Source organism: Epinephelus fuscoguttatus, linkage group LG7, assembly GCF_011397635.1.
Source record: "Epinephelus fuscoguttatus linkage group LG7, E.fuscoguttatus.final_Chr_v1".
In the NCBI taxonomy this organism is placed as follows: domain Eukaryota; kingdom Metazoa; phylum Chordata; class Actinopteri; order Perciformes; family Serranidae; genus Epinephelus; species Epinephelus fuscoguttatus.
Genome location: NC_064758.1, coordinates 41,219,757 through 41,242,954, shown reverse-complemented (window position 1 = coordinate 41,242,954; position 23,198 = coordinate 41,219,757). Strand labels below are relative to the sequence as shown.

The following is a 23,198-nucleotide window of genomic DNA, read 5'->3' as shown; positions in this document are numbered from 1 at the left end:
AAGCTGGTCGCTCGGGGTCCTTGCAGAGTTAGACGCTGGGTGCTAACTCACTTAGTTCCTTGTTGCCGGAAAGCTAGTTGCAAACCTTGTGTTTGCAACAGAGTCCATGATCAATTGCCCTCCCTTTAGTGGTTTGGGCTATGGAACCAGGGCTTGGGCCTCTGCTCGGTTCCAGGCCCAGCTGGAGAGAGGTGTGAGCTGCTGAAGCTCCAGGGCAAAAAGAGGAAGTTCTGTGGAAGTGAGCAGATCTTTGTACCGATGCCTGTGACATCACAGAGTCACATGTCACTGTAAAAGGTCTTGTCGAATCAAGTTTGGGACTTGAGTCTCACTGAGGTGTGAGGTGAGACCTCCTGTGGAGATGGGTGCCACTTAGCTCTCTTTGTTTGAAGACAAAGAGCATGCAGAGGAAAAAGCCTTGAAATCAGTGATGATTTTACCAAATGATAAATCATCTGTGGTCCTGTGAATCCCAGCAACTGTAAGTGCACAGAGTACATTGCTTTAATAGGTATCTTAAAGGTCAACTCTACATTAAATGAGTACATTACACTACAACTGACATACAAAACCTCCTTTTGTTGTTTTTTAGTCATTCTTTAGCCTGATACACTGCACAACCTGATAGGCTGCAATAATGAAATGCATTTTCAATCTCTATACAGCCTAGACTTCTACATATCTCTGTATATGATGTGGTTGAATATTATTTCTGGCCCACACAATTCGAGTAACATTTTAACAGACCTAACTGTCAATAACTATTTTGTACATTCATTAGGTTTTTTTTTTCCCAGCAGTTCAAAAACCCGCAATGTCACATCCATACTGCAATGAATTGTGGGTTATTACATCAGTGAAGCCTGCTGAAGTCTGCACACCAAGTGGACTCTCTGGAAGTCTGCAGGAAGTGCACTTGAGGCCCCCTGTGGACTGGCTGAATTGTGGATTTGGAGCCCTAAGCACTCCCAGACTTCCTTTGAACGCGCCCGCAAAGACTGCAAATCTGCAAGTGTGGTGAAGTCTGGACATTTGGATTCAGCAGGACAGTTCTCAGCAGCCTTCAGTCCACACAGGAAGACACAGAAACACTCACATCCTGTCCGATGTGATGTTGATTCATTAAAAATGTTATCATCTTATACATCAGTTTGTTCTCAGTCTCCAATTCTGTTAATTATGATAGATTGATTTATTAAAATGCGTTACACGCAATCTGTAATTTCTGTTCATGGTTCAACCTCCATTTTAAATTGAATTCTCCTGTAAATCAGCATCATATCAGTTTGACCTGTCCCCTCAGCTACACAGGCTAAATAAATTGTGTCTGACTATAAGTTTCATATTTTCAGAGGAAATCAAATACAAGACAACAGCGTTCATTAAGGCTCAGTCAGATACAGTCAGGGCTTCACATCTGTACACGTTATTTTAAGAATCGTCACATCCCACTGACCACAAGTCTTTGTGATGCTAAATTAAAAGGAGAGCAACCACAGCGCCTGGCTCTAAAAACTGCGGCCACCTTGCTCTCGCGAGAGTATCGCTGTCCACTTTTCTAACACTTCAGAGCAAGTCGGGATAAAGTCGGACACAAATCTAACCAGCATGCATTGTGCGGCGATCGTCGGTGATTGAATCTGCGCAGGCCTGGCTCATCTCTAACAAGCCTATTGTCGTTTGGTCACAGGCCGAATCCAAATGTCCGCACTTCATCACACTTGGCAGATTCGCAGACTTTGCGGGCGCAGAAGTCTGCGAGTGCTGAGGGCTGTCTAAATCCACAATTCAGCCAGTCCACAGGGGGCTTCAAGTGGAATTTCTGCAGACTTCCAAAGAGCCCACTTGGGGTACAGAGTTCACTGATGTAATGTCCCACAATTCATTGCCATACGGACATGACATTGTGGCTTTTTTTTTTTCTTTCTAACTTGTGAATGTGTAAAATAGTTATTGACAGTTAGGTCTGTTAAAATGTTACTCGAATTGTGTGGGCCAGAAATAATATTCAACCACATCATATACAGAGATATGTAGAAGTCTAGGCTGAGACTGAAAATGCATTTCATTATTGCAGCCTATCAGGTTGTGCAGTGTATCAGGCTAAAGAATGACTAAAAAACAACAAAAGAAGGTTTTGTATGTCAGTAATACACAATTTATTGAGTTATTGTCCTTATTTACACACATTTCTGATTTTGAACGCTGTAGCCTGTTATATAGAGATGTACATTTTTGTTCAGTCACAGAAAAGACCATACATGGGATTTATGTCTCGTTATCTTCAGGAACAGTTAAGTAGCTGCTATTCATCAGTTTATATGACATACATATGAATATGGCAGCAGCAATAGTTGAACATTTCCATGGCAACGAACAAACAGTCTGTCTGTCAGCCGCTTGCAGTCTCTGCCCTCGCAGACTTTACGTGACAATAGTAAATACATCACACTGGACCTTCCAAGTCCACTTACGACATGCAAGGTACTCTGGGTGTGTTGGTTGTTGACATTCTGGGACACCGTGTCAAGTTCTGCCTGTTACATGCATTGTCTTCTTTTAAAATACACTTCTGTTTTCATAGGAAATGTAACGTTTCCACACAGTCTTTTTCATAAATAAACAGTGTTTATTATTTTCGTCATTTCATGGTACAACACCGTGAAATGACGTTTTTTTGTCCTTCAACAACAAACACAAAAACAGGGTTTGGCTTTGGAATCTTACGGGATGCAAACATCACTCTTTTGGGTGAAGGTTAGTGTTTGTTGGACCCATCCACCACCCCTTCCTTTTGCCCCAGTCAGACTTTTGACACCTTAACGGCTATCGGCTGTGTATCATGCCAACATTAAAGGACACGTTTTTTGGTTGGTTTCTGATGGCGCAAGTCACTGCCCAAGCGCCGGATTTTGACGACTTCGGAGTGAGACTGGGTTGTTATAACAGGATAAACTGGGGTTGTGTTGGTATGCCAGGTGCTGTAATCCTCGAGTGGTGCAACTCTCTCTCTGATGCTCGCACTACGTCGGTACAACACTGCGTTTTTTTTTCCTTTGAACAACAAACACATGTGGTTGGTTTTCAGAAAAGCACAGGGTTTGGCTTTAGAATCTTACAGGACGCGAACACCGCTCTCGTGTGAAAGTCAGTGTTTGTTCGACCTATCCACCACCCCCTCTGTCCCGCCTGCCCCACTTGAACTTTGGCCGCCTTAACTTTTGTCCTTGTCCCGCCGCGTTTCCCCCTGACGCTGCCGGGGCACCATTAACCCTATGGGCTCGAACATAGTGCGTACAAATTCACACCTGTTCTTCTCTGTTTATTTTCAATGTTTTTATTGTGAAAAAAAAATGATAAAGTTAAACTAAAATGATGTATAACAGAGCTTTCATACAGCTTTGCACACACATTACTCTTGGATGGATTACTCACGAATGCAGGGTCGCACAGAAATGCCATGCATATCACATGAAAGCGCAGGACCAGGGGTCCGTTTCACAAAGCAGGTTTAGTGAAAACTCAGAGTCTGTTAACCCTGAAATGAGGGAAACTCTGAGTTTTCCGTTTCAAAAAGGGAGGTAACTCAAACCAGAGAAAGAGGGGTAACTCTAGCCTGTTTCAGAGAGAGAGAGGTAACTTAAGCTCTCGGTCAGTTACCGTAGTAACAGACTCTATGAACCTAACCTGGTCGGGACCAGGTTTTTCTCAATGAACCTCGAGTTTCTCTCTGTCTCCGCCCTCTTTCAGAGCCACACACTCCATTTGATTTCCTCATTCATTCAGTCAGCGGGCGAGTTTTGGCGTAGCCTAGTTCTGCCGTCAGAGTCAGTATATTAGAAGTCCATCAGGCACAGTAAGTGCCGACTTTTTTCACTAACATGGCATGTCCTTTTGATAACGATCCCGTGGATTCAGCATTACTGCGCAGAGAATTAAATATTTGTCGGGAGATGGTTATCAGACCGCGCATAGATGTTCTAGCATTTCCAGACAATTATCTTTTTGAGCTGTACCGTTTCACGTCACACTCCATCATCTACATACACAACCTAATCCGTCCTTACATCTGCAACATTACCAGTCGTAGTCATGCTCTCACATCCCAGCAGATATTGTGTGTTGCCCTGCGTTTCTTTGCAAATGGAAGTTTTTTGTACAATGTCGGAGACGCTGAGCACTTGAGTAAGGCAACTGTATGCAGGGCGGTCAGAAAAGTGTGCTCGTTTTACAGGCATCTGCCTTCTTTCTGTTGGCTGAGTAGAAGTCTGTGTTAGTTTAAATAGGCTTAATTATTTACACGGAACATGATATAGATGAGAAGACATTTATGTGTGTGAAAACAGCATTATGTTGGGGATAAAACAACTGCACAGTCAAACAGCCACTTAATATTTACTTTACAATGTGAAACATGATCAAAATGAGGCACCCCCATGAGATTATGCCGAGGTCTTACCTGTTTGAACAATGTTTTTATACTTCATCCTAAGCTGCTGCCAAGTGCGCTTCTCCCCCGCGGGATTGCACCTAAATGAAATAAATTAATAGGCTACCATTCAAGCAGTTTTCCCCTGTAATATTATTGTGATTGCAAAGGACTACATTTAAACTTATGCATTCTCCCACGCCGTCTCCTTCTTTTTTGCAGCTGCAGCGGTGTTGCACTTCTTTTTGAAAACATGTTCAAAGTCGCCGTATGACCGCATTAATATCTCTAATTCCAGTGGGGTGAAAAACGCTGCCCTCCTCTTCCCCGTTGCCATGGTGACTCGTTGAATCGGGGCTCCATTGATGCTGATGCTTTTTATAGTTGTGGTGCACGTGCTTAACTCCAGGTGAAACTACTCCGAGTTGATTAAACTGATTCAAATCAGCTGTTCTGGAACCGGAAACTCAGAGTTTCCTATCTCAGAGTAGATCAACTCAGAGTTCAGGATTAGACTCAGAGTTTGTTGAACCTGCTTTGTGAAACGGACCCCAGAGCTTTCCAATGATACCACACACATCATTGTGCTGTTATCCTATCATGCCATAAATCCAGATTGATTGTCTACAAAATAAAAACCTGACGAATTTCTTTACAATCCATTATACAGATCTTGTTATCAGTCACTTCATATAGTGAGGAATATCGTATCTTACCACGTCTTAGGCTTGTGTGTGTTTCTCCCTGTCTATCCACATTTGTAGTCCGGCTTTCAAGATGCAAATATCTCCATATTGTCCAGTTGACACTCCATCAAACTTTGTATGACAAGACCTATGGGGTGCCGTTTGTAAAATGTCTCACGCTGAAAATAACATCAACATTTTGCCACATTTAGCTTCAAACAATGTTTAAAAAAGTATTGTGATTTTTTTAACGTCACCTTTTACCACATTTACAGCAATATTTGTTAACTTAGAAATATATTAAATAGTTAAATCTAAATATTAAATGTGGCTCCTAAATGTTAAATGTTAAATCTAAATGCTAAATCTAAATCTAAATCTAAATTTAAATCTAAATATTAAATCTAAATCTAAATCTAAATGTTAAATCTAAATGCTAAATATAAATATAAATATAAATGTTAAATCTAAATATTAAATCTAAATCTAAATCTAAATGTTAAATCTAAATGTTTTGGGTGAAACTAAATATTTAGCTAATATGCAAATTCACACTGCCGGTCACCGGAAGTACCAAAATAAAAGCTTGAGATGGTCAGACTGTTTATAGAATCAAATACCGAATTAAAACCAACTTATCGGGGGAAATGGACACTTGAACATACATTAGCGTGATAATGACTACCTAAAATAACAAGAAATGTGTTTGGAGAAATTTTATTTGATGTGTACTTTGAGTTGTTAGTGTCCCTTCGGAGGGAATCACCTTGTTGTTTACAAATACTTCCAGGTAGAAAACCAGCGGAGTTTAGCAACATATATATATGCATATCTCACGTTTTTCACGCCACTGTATCACCGTTTAGACTAATCTGGTGTTTGTAAAGTCTATAAACATAATGACTGAACAAACATTACTATCACGTTCTGAAATTAATAACATGGTTATCGTAGATTAGCGAGGCTAACTGTTAGCTGTTAGCCCTGTTAGCGGTGTCTGTAATGACTCATTAACTCTAAACAGGCCGTGAAGAAAATATTTTTTCCAGCGGATGTCTTAGTTACAACATGATTGAGCTAACTGGAGTAGTTTAATGTCGTATCCGACAATGGGAGACATTTAACAGATGACGTCCTGATAGCTTTGCTGCTGCTGCAGCCACTGATGCTTTCTAGACATCGTGATTTCCCAAAACTGAATAAATACTACACATCGCAACACAAAACTGCTTTGCTAGCTCAATCATGTTGTAACTAAGATATCCGCTGGAAAAAAATATTTTTTTCACGGACCGTTTAAGAGTTAATGAGTCATTACAGACACTGCTAACAGGGCTAAGAGCTGACGGTTGTTAGCTTAGCTTAAGTTGTTAATCCCTCCGAAGGGACACTAACAACTCAAAGTACACGTCAAATAAAATTTCTCCAAACACGTTTCTTGTTATTTTAGGTAGTTATTATCACGCTAATGTATGTTCAAGTGTCCATTTCCCCCGATAAGTTGGTTTTAATTTGTTATTTGATTCTATAAACACAGTCTGACCATCTCGAACTTTTATTTTGGTACTTCCGGTGACCGGCAGTGTGAATTTGCATATTAGCTAAATATTTAGTTTCACCCAAAACATTTAGATTTAACATTTAGATTTAGATTTAATATTTAGATTTAACATTTATATTTATATTTATATTTAGCATTTAGATTTAATATTTAGATTTAGATTTAATATTTAGATTTAACATTTATATTTATATTTATATTTAGCATTTAGATTTAATATTTAGATTTAGATTTAGCATTTAGATTTAATATTTAGATTTAACATTTATATTTAGATTTATATTTAGCATTTAGATTTAATATTTAGATTTAGATTTAATATTTAGATTTAACATTTATATTTATATTTAGCAATTAGATTTAATATTTAGATTTAGATTTAGCATTTAGATTTAGATTTAGCATTTAGATTTAGATTTAGCATTTAGATTTAACATTTAAAATTTAGGTGCCACATTTAATATTTAGATTTAACTATTTAATATATTTCTAAGTTAACAAATATTGCTGTAAATGAGGTAAAAGGTGACGTTAAAAAAATCACAATACTTATTTAAACATTATTTGAAGCTAAATGTGGCAAAATGTTGATGTTATTTTCAGCGTGAGACACTTTACAAACGGCACCCCATAAAGACCAGCCACTTCACCTTTGCGCAGAGAGAGAGAGAGAGAGAGAGAGAGAGAGAGAGAGATGTAAAAGAAAACCAAAATAAATAAAGCCCAGTCATTTCCCTGGAAGTCATAGAAAAACTCAAAAACACACATTCACTCAGTTTGTTCACGCCAGGTTGACAATCTTGACATCAAGGAGACCCTAACACTTTCTCAGAACAGGAGATGAGGAGAGGAAAGCTCTGGTCCTGCGCTTTCATGTGATATGCGTGGCATTTCTGTGCGACCCTGCATTCGCGAGTAATCCATCCAAAAGTAATGTGTGTGCAAAGCTGTATGAAAGCTCTGTTATACATTATTTTAGTGTAACTTTATCTTTTTTTTTCGCTGTGAAAACATTGGACTACCGTCTTGTCGGAAAGCTACAGTTTCGCTGTTTCACGTGATATGCGTGGCTTCTCGCTATGACGAACGGTCGCGGAGAAAATCCACAGAGAAGAACAATCAGTCTCCTTACTTTATTTGCCATTCTAGCATTTCTGTTCACTTCTCGTTTCCTCTGGTCACGCACGGGTCAGAGTCGGAGACTGAGAGGCTGAGCTGCATGAGTCTGCTCTCACCTGCGCGCGCAGTTGCATGCAAAGGATTATGGGGAATGTAGTCGCACAGTCATATTACCGGCTCTGTAGGAGAACGCAGCTATATAACTACCGTGGCATTCCCACTACGGTAGCGAGAATTTATTTTATTGCGACACCGTGAAATTCGATATATCGTTACATGCCTAATTAGCTTAGATGTAAGTATTGCATGTTTCTTTCAGATAAAACACGTTTTTGACTTGTGACTGAGTCAGTGGAATTACTTGCAATAATGAAAAAATACTGGCAATCATGTCCGCCTGGCACAAACCACATGTTTTGGACAGCTGTGAAATGACAGAATGTCCCAGCATCATGGTTCTTATATTGCCAGATTCCAGAGAGTCTCCCCTCTTCATATATGGCAGAATATGTCAACTTCCAACTTGCTATGCTGAGACACATGTAAAAATGTAAGAATTTAGTCACACAGATTTGTTTTATTCATTGATATAAAAATTAATATAAAATACAGGCACATAGGAGGACATGGAATGATGGCAAATCTGGATAGCCCACATTGTCCTGAAAAAAAACAAGATATAGCATGTGTATGTAGCCTTTATAATGACTGTGATATGAGCTTAAAAGTAAAGGCAGTAAAAATACCCCAAAAAAGGCCTAGGTTAAACTTGAATGGCAACTGGTCGATGTTAAAGGATGCCTTTTTTGGTTGGTTTCTGGCGCCACAAGTCACTGCAAAAGCGCCAGATTTCGACAACTTCAGAGTGAGTCCAGGCTCAAATGATTTGGTAACCTTGAGGTTTAATGCAAGTCTTGCTACAGGTTTGATGATTTCCAAGGTTTACTGTCAGACTCTTTACACAATCCTTGAGAGAAGTTTACTCTAATTTTTTCTTGAATGTTTAAAAGATGGGCACTCCGGCTTCCTCCCACAGTCCAAAGACATGCAGATTGGGGACTAGGTTAATTGATAACTCTAAATTGTCCGTAGGTGTGAATGTGAGTGTGAATAGTTGTTTGTCTCTATGTGTCAGCCCTGTGATAGTCTGGCGACCTGTCCAGGGTGTACCCTGCCTCTCGCCCGATGTCAGCTGGGATAGGCTCCAGCCCCCCCGCGACCCTCAAGAGGATAATATAATGATACCTCAATCACAAGTTATTTATTTAGTTATCTGAGGAAAATAAGCTTTGTTGTCACATGATAACGATATAATCAACCTGTTACCACGAGAAAACAAAAGGTTGGTTTATTTTATTATGCCGAGAAAACAAAATAATTACCAAAGGTAGTGTCCTCTTATTACCTGGTGTTTATCAGAGGTCAGGATGTCAGCATGCAGAGCTAGAAGATGTCTTGACAACTGTAGCAACAAAATGTCTCCATTCTGCATGTGTGGTCTAATCTAAGTGTCTGTAAGCCGCAACATTCAAATTTTAACCCAAAAAGACGCCATTTCCACCATGTTTTTAGCCCAAATGTCAACTGTAGCCACTCAGACCAAAACATGTTTGTGAGCACAGAGGGGAGAGACTCTGGGTGTGCAATTACTGAAGTGCTGCATATATTATAATGATGAAGCAAATGTGTGATTGGTCTCACTCCTTCCTCAGACAGAATTAAACCAGCTGAAGTGCTCACCCTAGTGAAGCTTAAAATCCACTTCTGTTGCTTGCACCTGAGATTTTGGTAATTTGAGCGGATTCCCTCTGTTGGTTAAGAAAGGGTCTGAGCCTGCATTGGCCCCTTGTGTCTGTATTGATATAATTGGTATTTTTCAGTGTACCATGTGGGGCAGTATGTGTCAGTGACTGATATTTTTAACTGACTGTTTTTTTAAGTATGATGATGAAATATTTTTGCATTTTGTCTTTCTTGTTTTGCCGATGCAAACTGGACTCAGAAGCGGGAAGAGAATGTTCCAGTAGGTATCAATAATTTATACTTTCTAATCACATGTTTTTGTCACATTTCAGTTTCTATTTCAGTACAGAATAATGAAATGTTACTTGCATCTTGACTTTCTTCTTCATTTTTGTAATGTTGCAAATTTGATCCACTTCTTTGACATAATTATGCTATATGCAATTATTATATAGAATATGGCTTGATATAGATATATACACTGCTCAAAAAATTAAGGTACACAGTCTAACATCAAGTCAGTTAAACTTCAGGGATATCAATGTGTCCATTTAGGAAGCACAAGTGATTGTGAATCAGTTTCAGCTGCTTTGGTGCAAATCAAAGTGACAACATGTGCAATGGAGAGGCAAAAGCAAGACAACTACCAAAAAGGGAATGGTTTTACATGTGGTGTCCACAGACAGTTGCTCTCTCCTCATCCTTCCTGACTGATTCTTCTCTAGTTTGGTCTCCTGCTAGTGTCCTTATCAGAGAGCTGGACAGGGCCGTAGAAGGGCATGAATCCAGCAGCAGGACCAGTGTCTGCTCCTTTGTGTGAAGAGGAACAGGAGGAGCACTGCCAGAGCCCTACAAAATGACCTCCAGCAGGCTACTGGTGTGCATGTTTCTGACCACTGTCAGAAACAGACTCCATGAGGGTGGCATGAGGGCCTGATGTCCTCTAGAGGGACCTGTGCTCACAGCCCAGCACCGTGCAGCTCAATTAGCATTCACCAGAAAACATCAGAACTGGCGATCTGCCATTGGTGCCCCGTTCTCTTCACAGATGAGAGCAGGTTCACACTGAGCACATGTGACAGGCGTGAAAGAGTCTGGAGACACCGTGGTGAGCATTATGCTGCCTGTAACATCATCCAGCATGACTGGTTTGGCAGTGGGTCAGTGATGGTCTGGGGAGGCAGATCCTTGGAGGGTCACACAGACCGCCATGTCATAACCAACAATACCCTGACTGCTGTTAGGTACCAGGATGAAATCCTCAGAGCGATTATCAGACCTTAAGCTGGTGCAGAGGGCCCTGGGTTCCTCCTGGTGCAGCGGGCCCTGGGTTCCTCCTGGTGCAGGACAATGCCTGGCCTCATGTGGCCACAGTGTGTAGAAACTTCCTGGATGATGAAGGCATTGATGCCATTGACTGGTCCTCTCGTTCCCTTGACCTTAATCCAATTGAGAACCTATGGAACGTTATGTATTGGTGCATCTGACATCGCTAAGTACCACCACAGACTGTCCAGGAGCTCGCTGATGCCCTGATCCAGGTGTGGGAGGAGATCCCCCAGGACACCATTCACCACCTCATCAGGAGCATGCCCAGATGCTGTCTGGAGTGCATACAGGCACATGGGGGCCAAACACACTACTGAGTCACATTATGAGTTGGATCAGCCTGTGATTTCTATTTTTGACTTTGATTTTCGATGTGATTTGAATCCAGCCCTCAGTGGGTTGATGAGTTTGGTTTCCACTGACCATTGTTACATCATTTTTTTCTCAACAAATTAAACAATGCGCATCACTAAAGATTTTCAACTTGAATAATAGGTTCATCAAGATCTGATGTGTGATTTAAGGGTTCCCTTATTTTTTTGAGCAGTGTACATTATATTTACATCGCCACCATTAATTTAAATCAACCTGAGGCTGTTCTCACAGAGAAACTCTATTTCTAATCTGCCGCTGACATTTCTTCTTTTTCTTTCAGAGTATTAAAGGAATTGTCAACCTACCAGGTAAACAAGAAGAATAAGTTCATAGTTTCCTCAAAGAAATATAGTGTGTTAGGGACTTCAGAGGAGACAGATACAGTTTTAGCTAATTACTAACTTTAGCGATTGAAAGTGAAGGAAAGAGCTGCTACATCTGCAATGAGTAGAACAATGTGAAGCCTATTAATATGGGGGTTATGGTGTAATAACAATATTGTGAATTTGACATGTTTCATGTGACTTTCATGGATTTTAAAGGAAAAGCTTAACTTGCCAAAATTATCAAATAAAGTTTCCTGTTTCTTTCTTTCAGATGCACGTGCTGAGGGTAAGTAACTTAATTTTTAAATAGCTTTTTGTCGGTTAATTTTCACTCCACTAGGCTGTTGGTAACATGAGATTTCCGGACTCAAGTATGGAAGCCTTGAGACACAAGTGAGGGAAAAAGTCTGGTGATTCATGCTTTTCGCTTCTGTGTTTATAACCAAGAACCAGGTGAAAAAAAATGTTTTTGCCAGGATAATTTTTCTAAAACTGAATAAAATTGGATTTGAATTGAAGTTATTATTTTTTTCTTCATCTTTAAAAACAAATAAAAAAGTATTGGAAGGTGAAGAAAAAGGTTTTTATTAAAAACCCACCACAATCTTCCCCTCCACCCATTGTTCACACCTCTGGCCCTTCCAACCTTTCTACCATCCCCTCCATTCCCTTCCCCCCTCTTCTTTAAGCTCTCTACCCTATCTGCCTTTGCCCCCAAACCTTCACGATTCAAGGTGGTTCTAAAACAAAGCCTTAGTGGTGGCATAGTTTGCATCCTGCCTTAGAGCATTTGATTTTTAGAGGGCTCTGAAAGAATAGCTCTAAGGCTCTCTCAAAAGGAAACTCCCTTGTTGGGGGGCCATTGATGTAAGTGCATACAAGCGGCAAGGTGTTCCCCCTGTAAGCGATCTCTCAGGTCAGTCTCCACCTGTAAATATAAAAATAATAATCACCAGATGATATTATAACAAGAAACTTTTCTTGTATCAATAATAAAATTGAATTATAAAAAATAACAAGGGTTAGGGTTACACTAGTCTCTATATACAGACTCTACATTCAGTGAATGTAGAGACTGTAGCCAAACCCCGGAGATCTTGCCTCAGGAAGAACAGAGGAATATCCCTGATTTCCGGTTGTAGGTTGTTTGTAGTCCGCGTGATATTGACCAATCACGTTTGAGCCGGCTGTAGTTGTTGCCAGGTTAAACGGTCCGTGCGGTGAACTAACGAGGTGGAACATAATTGCCGTCACTGCAAACTCTGAATCCATCACAATGGTTCAGCATATTACTTATATGAGCGGGGGGAGGAAACGGAAATTCGCCTCCTCCAAACCGGAATGCCCAAAAATCGGCGGTCTGCCCCCAGAGGCTGTATCGCTGTCTGCCGGAAGTCAGACGCTGAATACAGCCGATGGGTTCCGAGAATGGGATTACACTCACTCCACCTACTACTACTACTACTACTCTTACGCACAAAATGATCTGCTTTTCAGTGTTGTTGTGTGGAAAGGGGTAGCCTACAAATCGTGCCCTCTATCGCGTGTTAATTTTCCTCCAGCTGTTAGTAAATAGAAGTGGCCCTTTATATACGGTTAAAACATGCTGCAGCCATTTCGTCCTGCCATGAAGGCTATAGAGAGTGATCTGTCTTTGCGCACATTCTGGTAAGGCGCTTCTTAAAAGGAGTCAGAGGACAGCGACCTGTCATGTGCTCCTTGGTGTGTGTGTTAGCGCTTGTGGACTCTTGATGGCTCCTCCAACGTCAGTTGAATAATAATACTCCTCGAGCTGATCTATGAGAAATAACGCTACCTCCAGAGGGTCGGACTCATTCGTCCTTCTTTACAACCCCATGCATTTTAAAATCCTTCTTGGTGTAGGCTACGTATATTTATCACACTATCATCCGCTGTACTCATAACAGTAGAATCTCGCCATGTCTCAACCCAAGCATGAAGTAGAACTTAAAACCATCCATGTAAATCAGCAATATTCCTCGAATTATCCTTTCTCCGCACACTGTTTCCTCATTCAAACATAAGTCTCACATTATAACAATATAAGTTATCACGTTATGAGGTGAAACGTTTCACTGTATAACATGATAAATAGTATATTGTTATGTTATTATATGAAGTGTCCGACGCGCAAAATAATATAACTTTAGTTTATGAAGAGATAGAGCCCTCTCCTCTCCTCTTATATGCTTTACTCACAAGTATGAGAATTGACCTGGATATGAAGCGTCCGTAGCGCCAAATTATATAACGGTAATTTCTAAAGAGCTAAGACGAAAAAAATTAAATAAAATCAGTGGTGCGCCGCTGCTAGTTGCATATATGGGAGCAGGGGTGGAAGTAACGAATTACAAATACTCCGTTACTGTAATTAAGTAGATTTTTTGGGTACTTGTACTTTTATGAGTATTTTTTTCAAGTGTGTAATTTTACTCATACTTGAGTACAATTTACACCATGTAATCTACTTCGCTACTTTTAAAATCATAAGATGCTACTGAGTACGCCCACAATTTGAATTAATATTCAAACCTTTCATCTGCATCTTTGTAGCCAATAAGGCTGTCCGATCGCGACCGCGCCAATTAATCTATGACGTAAGGAAAGGACAACGCCGCTGCAGCAGGCACAGGTGTCTGGCGGTAACATACACAGCGGAGTAGAGACTAATTTATGGACTGAAGATTTGGAGACATCTTCTCTTGACATCTTGCTCTGCGCAAATCCCATGAGCTCCGCGCCGCAACATAACGGCTTACGGTGACAGAGAAGTCCGGCTCCAGGTCCAGTAATTTCCTCTTTCGTTGGCGTCATGACTGCCCAGTAGTACCTGGACAACCAAGGCACACAGGCACACAGGTATGTGGCGTGTCAGAGGAGAAATGAGCCGTGCATCATTTCTCTCTTAACGGCCCACAAACCTCACCGCACTTTAGGGACTGTTCTTTATTTGTCGGGGGAGGAAGGTGGCTGGTTGATTTTTATTTTATTTATTTATTTATTTATTTTATTTTGATTCCCCCTATGTTAATCACTCACTGATGCTGTTTTTGAAGTATGAATAAGTCAATAAGTAATTTATTCCATTGAAATGTCATTGATGTATTATAGAAAAGTGATTTATCTTTTTATAAATGACAAAAGGCACATCTGCCTCATTTTTGCTGTGGTATCCTGATACTACTCAGAACCGTAATACTTTCACTGGTATCGTACTGCGGGTCCCAATTTTGGTACCGTGACAACACTAGATGTCACAACCATTCCATCTGGAGTTGTGCAGTGAGGCGGCTCACGTGCCGCTTAAAAAAGTGTTCCCCCACTTTTGGGAGTGGGGGACCACTGCTCTCTCAGAGGCCCAAAGTGTTCCCCTATTTCTAATTTTACATATTAAGCACTGGTTATTAGTTTGGCTAAGATAAGTCTGCAAAGATATTGTCACTGCCACTGGTTTGCCTGATATTAAGATAAGACGGAGCTAGCTAACGTGCACATGCGTGCATGCATAATTAAGCTACAATTCTTAGAAATGTTTTAGCTTAATATTTGGACAACCACTGTCATTACAATAAATTAAATCTGTGGTCATTTTATTCTCACAGGCCTCCATTAGGCAGGCCTATATTTTGTGCTTTACACTATGTTATATGAAACATTAACCATGAAAATTAACCAGCTAGCTTGTCGGTAAGGGGGTTAAATAGTGCTCCAAATTTAGGCTAACGTTTCGCATGGAAAACAGGGCACAAGCAAGGGGTCCCTTGTTCTCTTACTTCAAGATACCTGAATGAAGATGTCTTTGTATGATAAGCGTTACCCCTTTACAGACACATCCACTTCACTCTAATCCCTTGCACTTTTGTGCAAAACCCTCGAGGTTATTTTGCGTGCGGTAGTTATGTAATTTCGCCTATTCTATTTTATTATTCCTGCATATTGGGGTCCTTAAACAGTATTACAGTTGGATAAATTGGGGCTGACTGGAAAGGTGTGACTCTTGTGGAGTCAGTGAGCCCCTTGTATTCATGTGTGTGCCATGTGTTTACACTCTTGCCTTATAATAGGCATATCATTGCAGTAATTTCACTGTATAAGATGAGCTGTTTTTGATATTTTATACAGGTGAATCGAATCGAGTGCCTGCTATTGACAACACAATAAAACATCCATCAGTTAAAAGTAATTAGTACTCTGAGTAGTTTTTGAAAAGAGTACTTTGTACTTTTACTTTTTGAACACCAGTACTTTTACTTGTAATTGAGTACGATTTAAGCAATGTAACAGTACTTGTACTTGAGTACAAATTTTCAGTACTCTTTCCACCTCTGTATGGGAGACACTGATGTCAAAAAAGCATTACTTTTCACGAAACAAAAAAGAAAAATGGTGTTTTTAAAATAATTGAACACTACGCTAAAATCAAGCTCAAATGAAGTTGCAAGGTTTTTGACCAGCAGATGTCAAGATACGTGTTTGTCTGTCATTGATTAGAACAGCTGCATCTCAGGCAGTAAGTGCACTGCATCACGTTATCATCAACTTACAGGTAACTGTATTGTAGTCATGTGTGTGCTCGGTTTTACAGTCATTGAATCTCTCTCTGTTTATCAGACCACAAATGAGACAAGTTCTATTTCATCCTTCCTGACCGCCAGAGGCGGTGCTTTAAGCACTGAATGTCTCCATCTCCCGCATGCGCAGGTCGAGTATCTATACCAACAAAGTCACCTGTGACCCCTGATGACCCCAGATAACCTATATCTCCCGGTGACATCAGAGGATGTGTTCCTGTTCATCTTCTCGCTTTCGCAGGTGGACTGCACGTCACTGAGCTCTAGCTAAAAGCTAAAATTTCAACGTTGCTTCACTGCTGTTCGTCGCAGGTAGCCTTGTGACAACTTTGTCGGAGTTGCGGGCTGCTCGCCCTCCAAGGGCTGTGACGAGCTAACGCTCTGATGAGAGGATTGTTGCGGTTTGCCGTGGACTGTCCTTCGGATCAACATCCTAGAAGCGGTTGGTCTCTAACATTACAGCTTAGTTATAAGTTTACTTAGTAAGTTTTTTATTATTATGTATAACGCTAAATAATTGTTGGTGAAGGCAGTGTACTCGCTCCCTCTCCCGACATTTGTAGTGTTATTTAACGTACTTTGTTTACCTGTCTTAGCAGTTAGCATTGTGCCCGCTTGAGCTAACTTGTAGCTGTGCTTGCTTTACTTTCATAGTTTTCACCGGCGTTTTCGCTCGGCCTGCTTAATTTATACATTTTGGTGGCAACTCGGTTGTGCCATTTTTTGTGTTCATTGTCACAGTAATCTAACCTTTGTTGGTGAAGGCAGTGCTCTCGCTCCAAGTATAGGTGTGTATTATTAACTATTTAAAGAGATAGCTGTGTTTGCTTTGATTTCATAGTTATCATCAGCGTTTTTTCGCTCGGCCTGCTTTAATTTATACATTTTGGTGGCAACTCGGTTGTGCCAATTTCTGTGTTTATAGCCTGTTGGTGAAGGCAGTGCTCTCGCTCCCAGCATAGGTGTGTTGTCATCCTATTGACTTTATAGTTAGCTGAGGTGTTTACGCTTAAGCCTAACTTATATATATTTGTTGCAACCCTTGTTGGTGACGGTAGTGTGTTCGCACCCCCTCCCAGCATTTGTTGTTTTTCTTTAGGTTAAATTTTGCTGGTTGTCACTATGTTGGGCAACCACTGTTGTTCGGCCTGTATGGCTTCTCTGCAGCCTGAAGATGGCCATGACATGTGTCCCTCGTGCCTTGGTCTCAAGCATCTGAGGGAGGGCCTTTCGGAGGATCCATGCATGAACTGCAGCTTCATGCCTCGGGCAGTGAGGGCTGCTAGACTGGCTGAGGTGGAACAACTGTTGGGGCATGTTCCATCACTAGGACAGTTGACTCCAGCTCATCCTAGCTGGTCAAAACATCAGGCTGTTGAGACTGAGGGCGCCTCCTCCAGGAAGAAGTCCAAAGAGTACAAACTTTCCTCCAAAGTGGACCAGTTAACTGAGGAGCTTAACCAGATGAAATCCCTCTTCCTAGCCTTCCAGTCTTGGACTGGTGCAGCGGATGTGGGTGCTACTGCTCCTCCTGCGGCCATGTTGGATCCGGAGGATGATGATGTGCTCTCTGTGGCAGCTTCGGCCACTGAGTTTGCTGAATATGGGGCAGACATGTTCTCCCAGGAGCCAGCCTCCCGTGCCTCTGATGTGAGCTCCTGTTCTTTGGCCCGCAGTTCTGGGGCCGGTTCCGAGGATAACTCTATGGGGGCCATCATTCGGATGGCCCTGGCCCACCTTCAGTTGCATGTTCCACAAGCTCAGACGGCTCCTGCCACCTTTACTGTGCCTCCATCAGATGAATACTTTCAATTCAATTCAATTTTATTTATAAAGCCCAATATCACAAATCACAATTTGCCTCACAGGGCTTTACAGCATACGACATCCCGCTGTCCTTATGACCCTCGCAGCGGATAAGGAAAAACTCCCCCCAAAAAAACCCTTTAACGGGGAAAAAAAAACGGTAGAAACCTCAGGAAGAGCAACTGAGGAGGTATCCCTCTTCCAGGACGGACAGACGTGCAATAGATGTCGTACAGAACAGATCAACATAATAAATTAACAGTAATCCGTATGACACAATGAAACAGAGAGAGAGAGAGAGAGATGCAGGTAATGACAGTAGCTTACAACAACATTATTTAAAGTAATAATATTATAGTTATAGTTCTGGCTACTGTGGTACAATATGTTGAAAGTATGTATTAATATGTGGCAGTATACATGTGTGACAATAGTCATATGTGTATAATAACAGTAGAAGTATGACTAATGACTAATGATGGCAGCAGCAGCAGGAGGCATCTGGCAGGACCACGGCAGCAGCACAACCACACACGTCACGCTGTCCAGGCACCGCTGTGATATGAGTTAATCTGAGAGACAGTGGAGCACAAAGGCTCCGGAGAAGAAGCCGAGTTAGTGACATCCAGAATGGCCGAGTTAGCAAGATGCAGTAATAGGATATGAGAGAGAGAGAGAGAAGGAGAGAAGGGGCCCGGTGTATTATAGGGGGGTCCTCCGGCAGACTAGGCCTAAGTCAGCCTAACTAGGGGCTGGTACAGGGCAAGCCTGAGCCAGCCCTAACTATAAACTTTATCAAAGAGGAAAGTCTTAAGTCTAGTCTTAAATGTGGAGATGGTGTCTGCCTCTCGGACCGTAACAGGAAGATGATTCCACAGGAGAGGAGCCTGATAGCTGAAGGCTCTGGCTCCTGATCTGCTTTTGGAGACTTTAGGGACCACGAGTAACCCTGCGTTCTCAGAGCGCAGTGTTCTGGTGGGATAATAAGGCACTATGAGCTCTCTAAGATATGATGGAGCTTGACCATTTAGAGCTTTATAAGTTAACAGTAGGATTTTAAATTCAATTCTGGATTTCACAGGGAGCCAGTGCAGAGAAGCTAAAACAGGAGAAATATGATCTCGTTTCTTAGTTCCTGTTAGTACACGTGCTGCTGCATTCTGAATTAGCTGGAGAGTTTTTAAGGACTTACTAGAGCTACCTGATAATAGAGAGTTACAGTAATCCAGCCTTGAGGTAACAAAAGCGTGGACCAATTTTTCTGCATACTGTGTACTTGAGGGAGTTGCATGCATGCTGGAGGGATACTAGAGCCCTGTCTCATGCAACATCCGATGGCTGAACCCTGGCAGCCATGCAGGATGCAGCCAAGTTTGGCTTGGGTCACATGCCAGCGACTGAGCCGACTATAGCTGCTCTCACTGTCTTACCTGATGAGGCTCTGAGGCCAGATGCAAGGTGTCCTCGCCCCCAGTGTCGGGTCACAGATGATGTGCTCTCCAAAGCCTATGGTGCAGCATCACGCATGGGACACATAGGTAATTCATTGTCACACCTCATGCTCGCTCTCTCAGCATCCCTGCAGGAGGCTACACTGGATGCTTCCATCCACAATTTCAGTGATGTGTCTCTGCAGGCTTTTGCGCTTATGTCCAGAGAGCTTGGGCGGTTGATGTCTACTCTCGTCCAGGCTTGTCGCCAGTTTTGGCTGGCACAGTCACCTCTCACTGAGTCATGCAGGAGGACCCTCCGCAGTGTTCCGGTGGAACCTGGTGAGCTGTTTGGCTCAGCTGCTTTAGAGGCACTCGAGCGCACGGTCCAAGCCAGACAGACAAGACAACAGCTTTCTGGGCTTTACAGAAGTGCACCTCCTCCCAGCAGGCCTAGGGGTTCTTCGGCTGCCCCCCAGCGCCACTCTCATCCACAGACTTACCCCAGTGGCCACCTTAGGTCTCAGCGCCCGGCTCAGCAGCCTGCTCAGTGGGTGGCCCAGAACTTTCGTGCCCCTGAGGGACTGCCCTCTAGACAACCTCGGACCTTTTATGCTGCCCGTTGCCCCCCCAAAGCCTCGAGGGGCCGGGGGGGCAGGCGTTGAGGGCCCGGGGCCTGTCGTCTGCAGTTTTTCCCAGCAGCAGCTCAGCTACTGGGCTGCTTCCACCACGGACCCTTGGGTGATTTCCACCTTAACCCAAGGGTACAAACTTCAGTTCCGACGCCAGCCCCTAGCCTTTGGCCGGGTCAAGATGACCATCATACGCGACCTGGCAAAAACCCAGGCCCTGAACCAGGAGTTGTCTGCCCTCCTGGACAAGGGTGCCATCGAGCCAATAGATCCTCTGTTGCAACCCGGGGGGTTCTATTCGACCTACTTTCTTGTGGAAAAGAAAGACAGCAGACTCCACCCTATCCTCGACCTAAGGGGACTCAACAGGTTCCTGAAGATCTTGAAGTTCCACATGCTCAGTACTGCAGAGGTTCTGCGTACTGTTGCCAGAGGGGAGTGGTTTACATCAATCGACCTGGAGGATGCTTACTTTCATGTGCCCATTGTGCCACACCACAGGCAATTCCTGCGGTTTGCCTTTCAAGGCCGTCATTTTCAGTTCAGGGTGCTCCCGTTTGGCCTTTCACTTTCCCCACGGGTGTTCGCCAGGTGCGTGGCAGCAGCCCTACGCCACTACAGTCGCAGAGCATGAAGATCCTGCCATAACTGGACGACTTGCTCATCTGTGCACCATCCCAGTCTCAGGCGGCCCAGGACACGGCGCTGCTCCTGTCTCATGTGGCCCAGCTGGGTCTCGTGGTCAATCTCACAAAGAGCTGCCTGGTTCCCTCACAAAGTACAATTTTTCTGGGGGTGGCTATGAATACGATCACCATGAAGGCCTGTCCGTCGCTTCACCGGGTGGACGACATCCTCCGCCTCCTTCCCCTCTTCCAAGAGGACAGATGGCTACCCTATCTCCAGTTTATGCGCCTCCTAGGAAAGCTGACGGTTGCTGCAACTGTGATTCCCTTAGGTTTGCTGTCACTACGCCCCCTTCAGAGGTAGCTGAACAGCTTCCACTTGGATGTTTGGATGCACTTGGAAATTGAAGGTGTCGCGGCGTTGCCTCCTTGCTCTGGCGCCATGGAGAAAGTGGTCATATCTGCTTCAGGGCCATGGGCTCCATTCCATCCCGTCGAGAGGCCATTACAACAGATGCCTCCGTCTCAGGATGGGGTGCAGTGTGACAGAACCGGACAGCTCAGGGGCTGTGGTCTGCTCAGGACTGCACAGAGCATATCAATGTGCTGGAGCTACGGGCCGTGCACATGGCACTCAGGTACTTCATTCCACATCTGAGAGGGAGGCATGTGCTTGTACGGTCAGACAATGTCTCAGCCGTCTCTCACATAAACCACCAGGGGAGCACCAGGTCTGCACGGCTGTTGCAGGTGTCCCGGGATCTCTTGATGTGGGCGGGCCCCCGCCTATTCAGCCTGAGGGCAATGTATCTGCCTGGGGAGCAGAACCAGGCTGCAGACTTCCTCTCCTGTTGCAAACCTCTGCCGGGGGAGTGGCGGCTTCATCCGGATGCTCAACATCTGGGACATATTCGGCAGGGCAGAGGTAGATATTTTTGCCACAGAGGAGTCGACCCATTGCCCCTCTGGTTCTCCTGGACAGAGGAGACCAGTCCTTTGGGCCAGGATGCTCTCACCCACGATTGGCCAGAGGGTCTTCTTTATGCATTCCCACCAATCCCTCTGATTCTCCCATGGTCCTCCAGCAGGGCCACAGGTTGCTGCTGGTAGCCCCCTTCTGGCCAGGGAGGACATGGTTTCCTCTGCTGCACAGGCTCTGCCACACCTTACCGTGGCGCCTCCCCGATGGGAAGGATCTCCTGTCTCAGTAGGGGGCCAAATTTGGCATCCCGACCCTCACCGTCTGCAGCTATGGGTCTGGCCGTTGCAGGGCCCGGCCCACTGCTGACCGATTGCACAGACACTGTCCGCAATACTGTACTGAATGCCAGGGCGCCTTCTACCAAAGTCCAGTATGAAAACAGGTGGAAGTTGTTTTCTGCGGGGTGTTCAGACAGGGGTGAGGACCCAGTGCGCTGTTCAGTGCCTAAAGTGCTGGAGTTCCTACAGTCGCTCCTACAGGACGGCCAGTCCCCCGCTACCCTGAAGGTATACGTGGTAGCCATTTCCTCTCGACATGCTCGAGTCGATAACAACACGGTGGGGTGCCACAGACTTGTGTCCCTCTTTCTAAAGGGAGCTTTGAGGCTGCGCCCTCCACAAGCGCCTAGAGCTCCAGCATGGGATCTACACGTAGTGTTGGATGCTCTGTGTTTACCGCCTTTTGAGCCCCTGGCACAGGCGGAACTGAAGTGGATGTCTGCAAAGACTGCTTTTCTACTTGCCATCACTTCAGCAAAGCGTGTTGGGGAGCTACATGCCCTGTCCGTGAGCGACTCATGTCTGAGGTGGAATTCCGATGGCTCAAGGGTCACTCTGTGGCCGAATACGGCTTTTCTTCCTAAGGTTCTGTCACCATCAAACCTTAATCGACCGATCCACCTGGCGCAGTTTAGGTTAAGGTGAAAGCAGAAATTAAATAACTAAAAGGCTGACAGAATAAATGTTTTGTACTTTTAAAAGCATAAAAAGTAGAAAAATGTTACAGGTACAGTAGGTAACTTTTATAACACTAATTTTAAAATTAATTTAATTTATATACTTTATTAATCCCCCTGAGGGGAAATTCAATTGTTTCACTCCGTTATCAATAACACACAGGTCCGAAATACACACACATGCAGAAACAGGACCTATACATGCACTAAGTGGAGAGGTGTCAGAGTGAGGGGGCTGGCGTCCCTAGCGGTTGGGGGTTCGGTGCCTTGCTCAAGGGCACCTCGGCAGTGCCCAGGAGGTGAACTGGCACCTCTCCAGCCACCAGTCCATGCTCCATATTTGGTCCGGATGGGGACTTGAACAGGCGACCCTCCGGTTCCCAACCCAGGTCGCTATGGACTGAGCTACTACCGCCCCCATTTGATGACACATTTGCAAAAGATTTAGGCAAGAGACACTGAAAAGTAATTTTTTTTTTTATCGATTTACAAAATGCAAAGGGAGCGAACAGAAGAAAAATCTAAATCAAATCAATAGGATCATAGTCAGGTGTATGATTAACCAATTATGCCAAACAGGTGCCGAGCTTCTTCAAAAACTGTGTGC

General features: G+C 43.5%; 1 protein-coding gene across 5 annotated transcripts in view; it reads left to right on the top strand.

Annotated features, from left to right (window-relative positions):
• Window positions 1–23,198, top strand: part of LOC125891173 (uncharacterized) — a 136,593-nt gene that overhangs the window by 55,158 nt on the left and 58,237 nt on the right. For 4 of the 5 annotated variants that reach the window (XM_049580211.1, XM_049580215.1, XM_049580209.1 and 1 more), the window contains exons 2-4: window positions 9,798–9,818; window positions 11,523–11,550; window positions 11,840–11,854. In XM_049580211.1, coding sequence (XP_049436168.1) covers window positions 9,798–9,818; window positions 11,523–11,550; window positions 11,840–11,854 — 64 coding nt within the window. The remainder of the gene's footprint in view (window positions 1–9,797; window positions 9,819–11,522; window positions 11,551–11,839; window positions 11,855–23,198) is intronic. The other variant, XM_049580210.1, reaches the window with a different exon arrangement.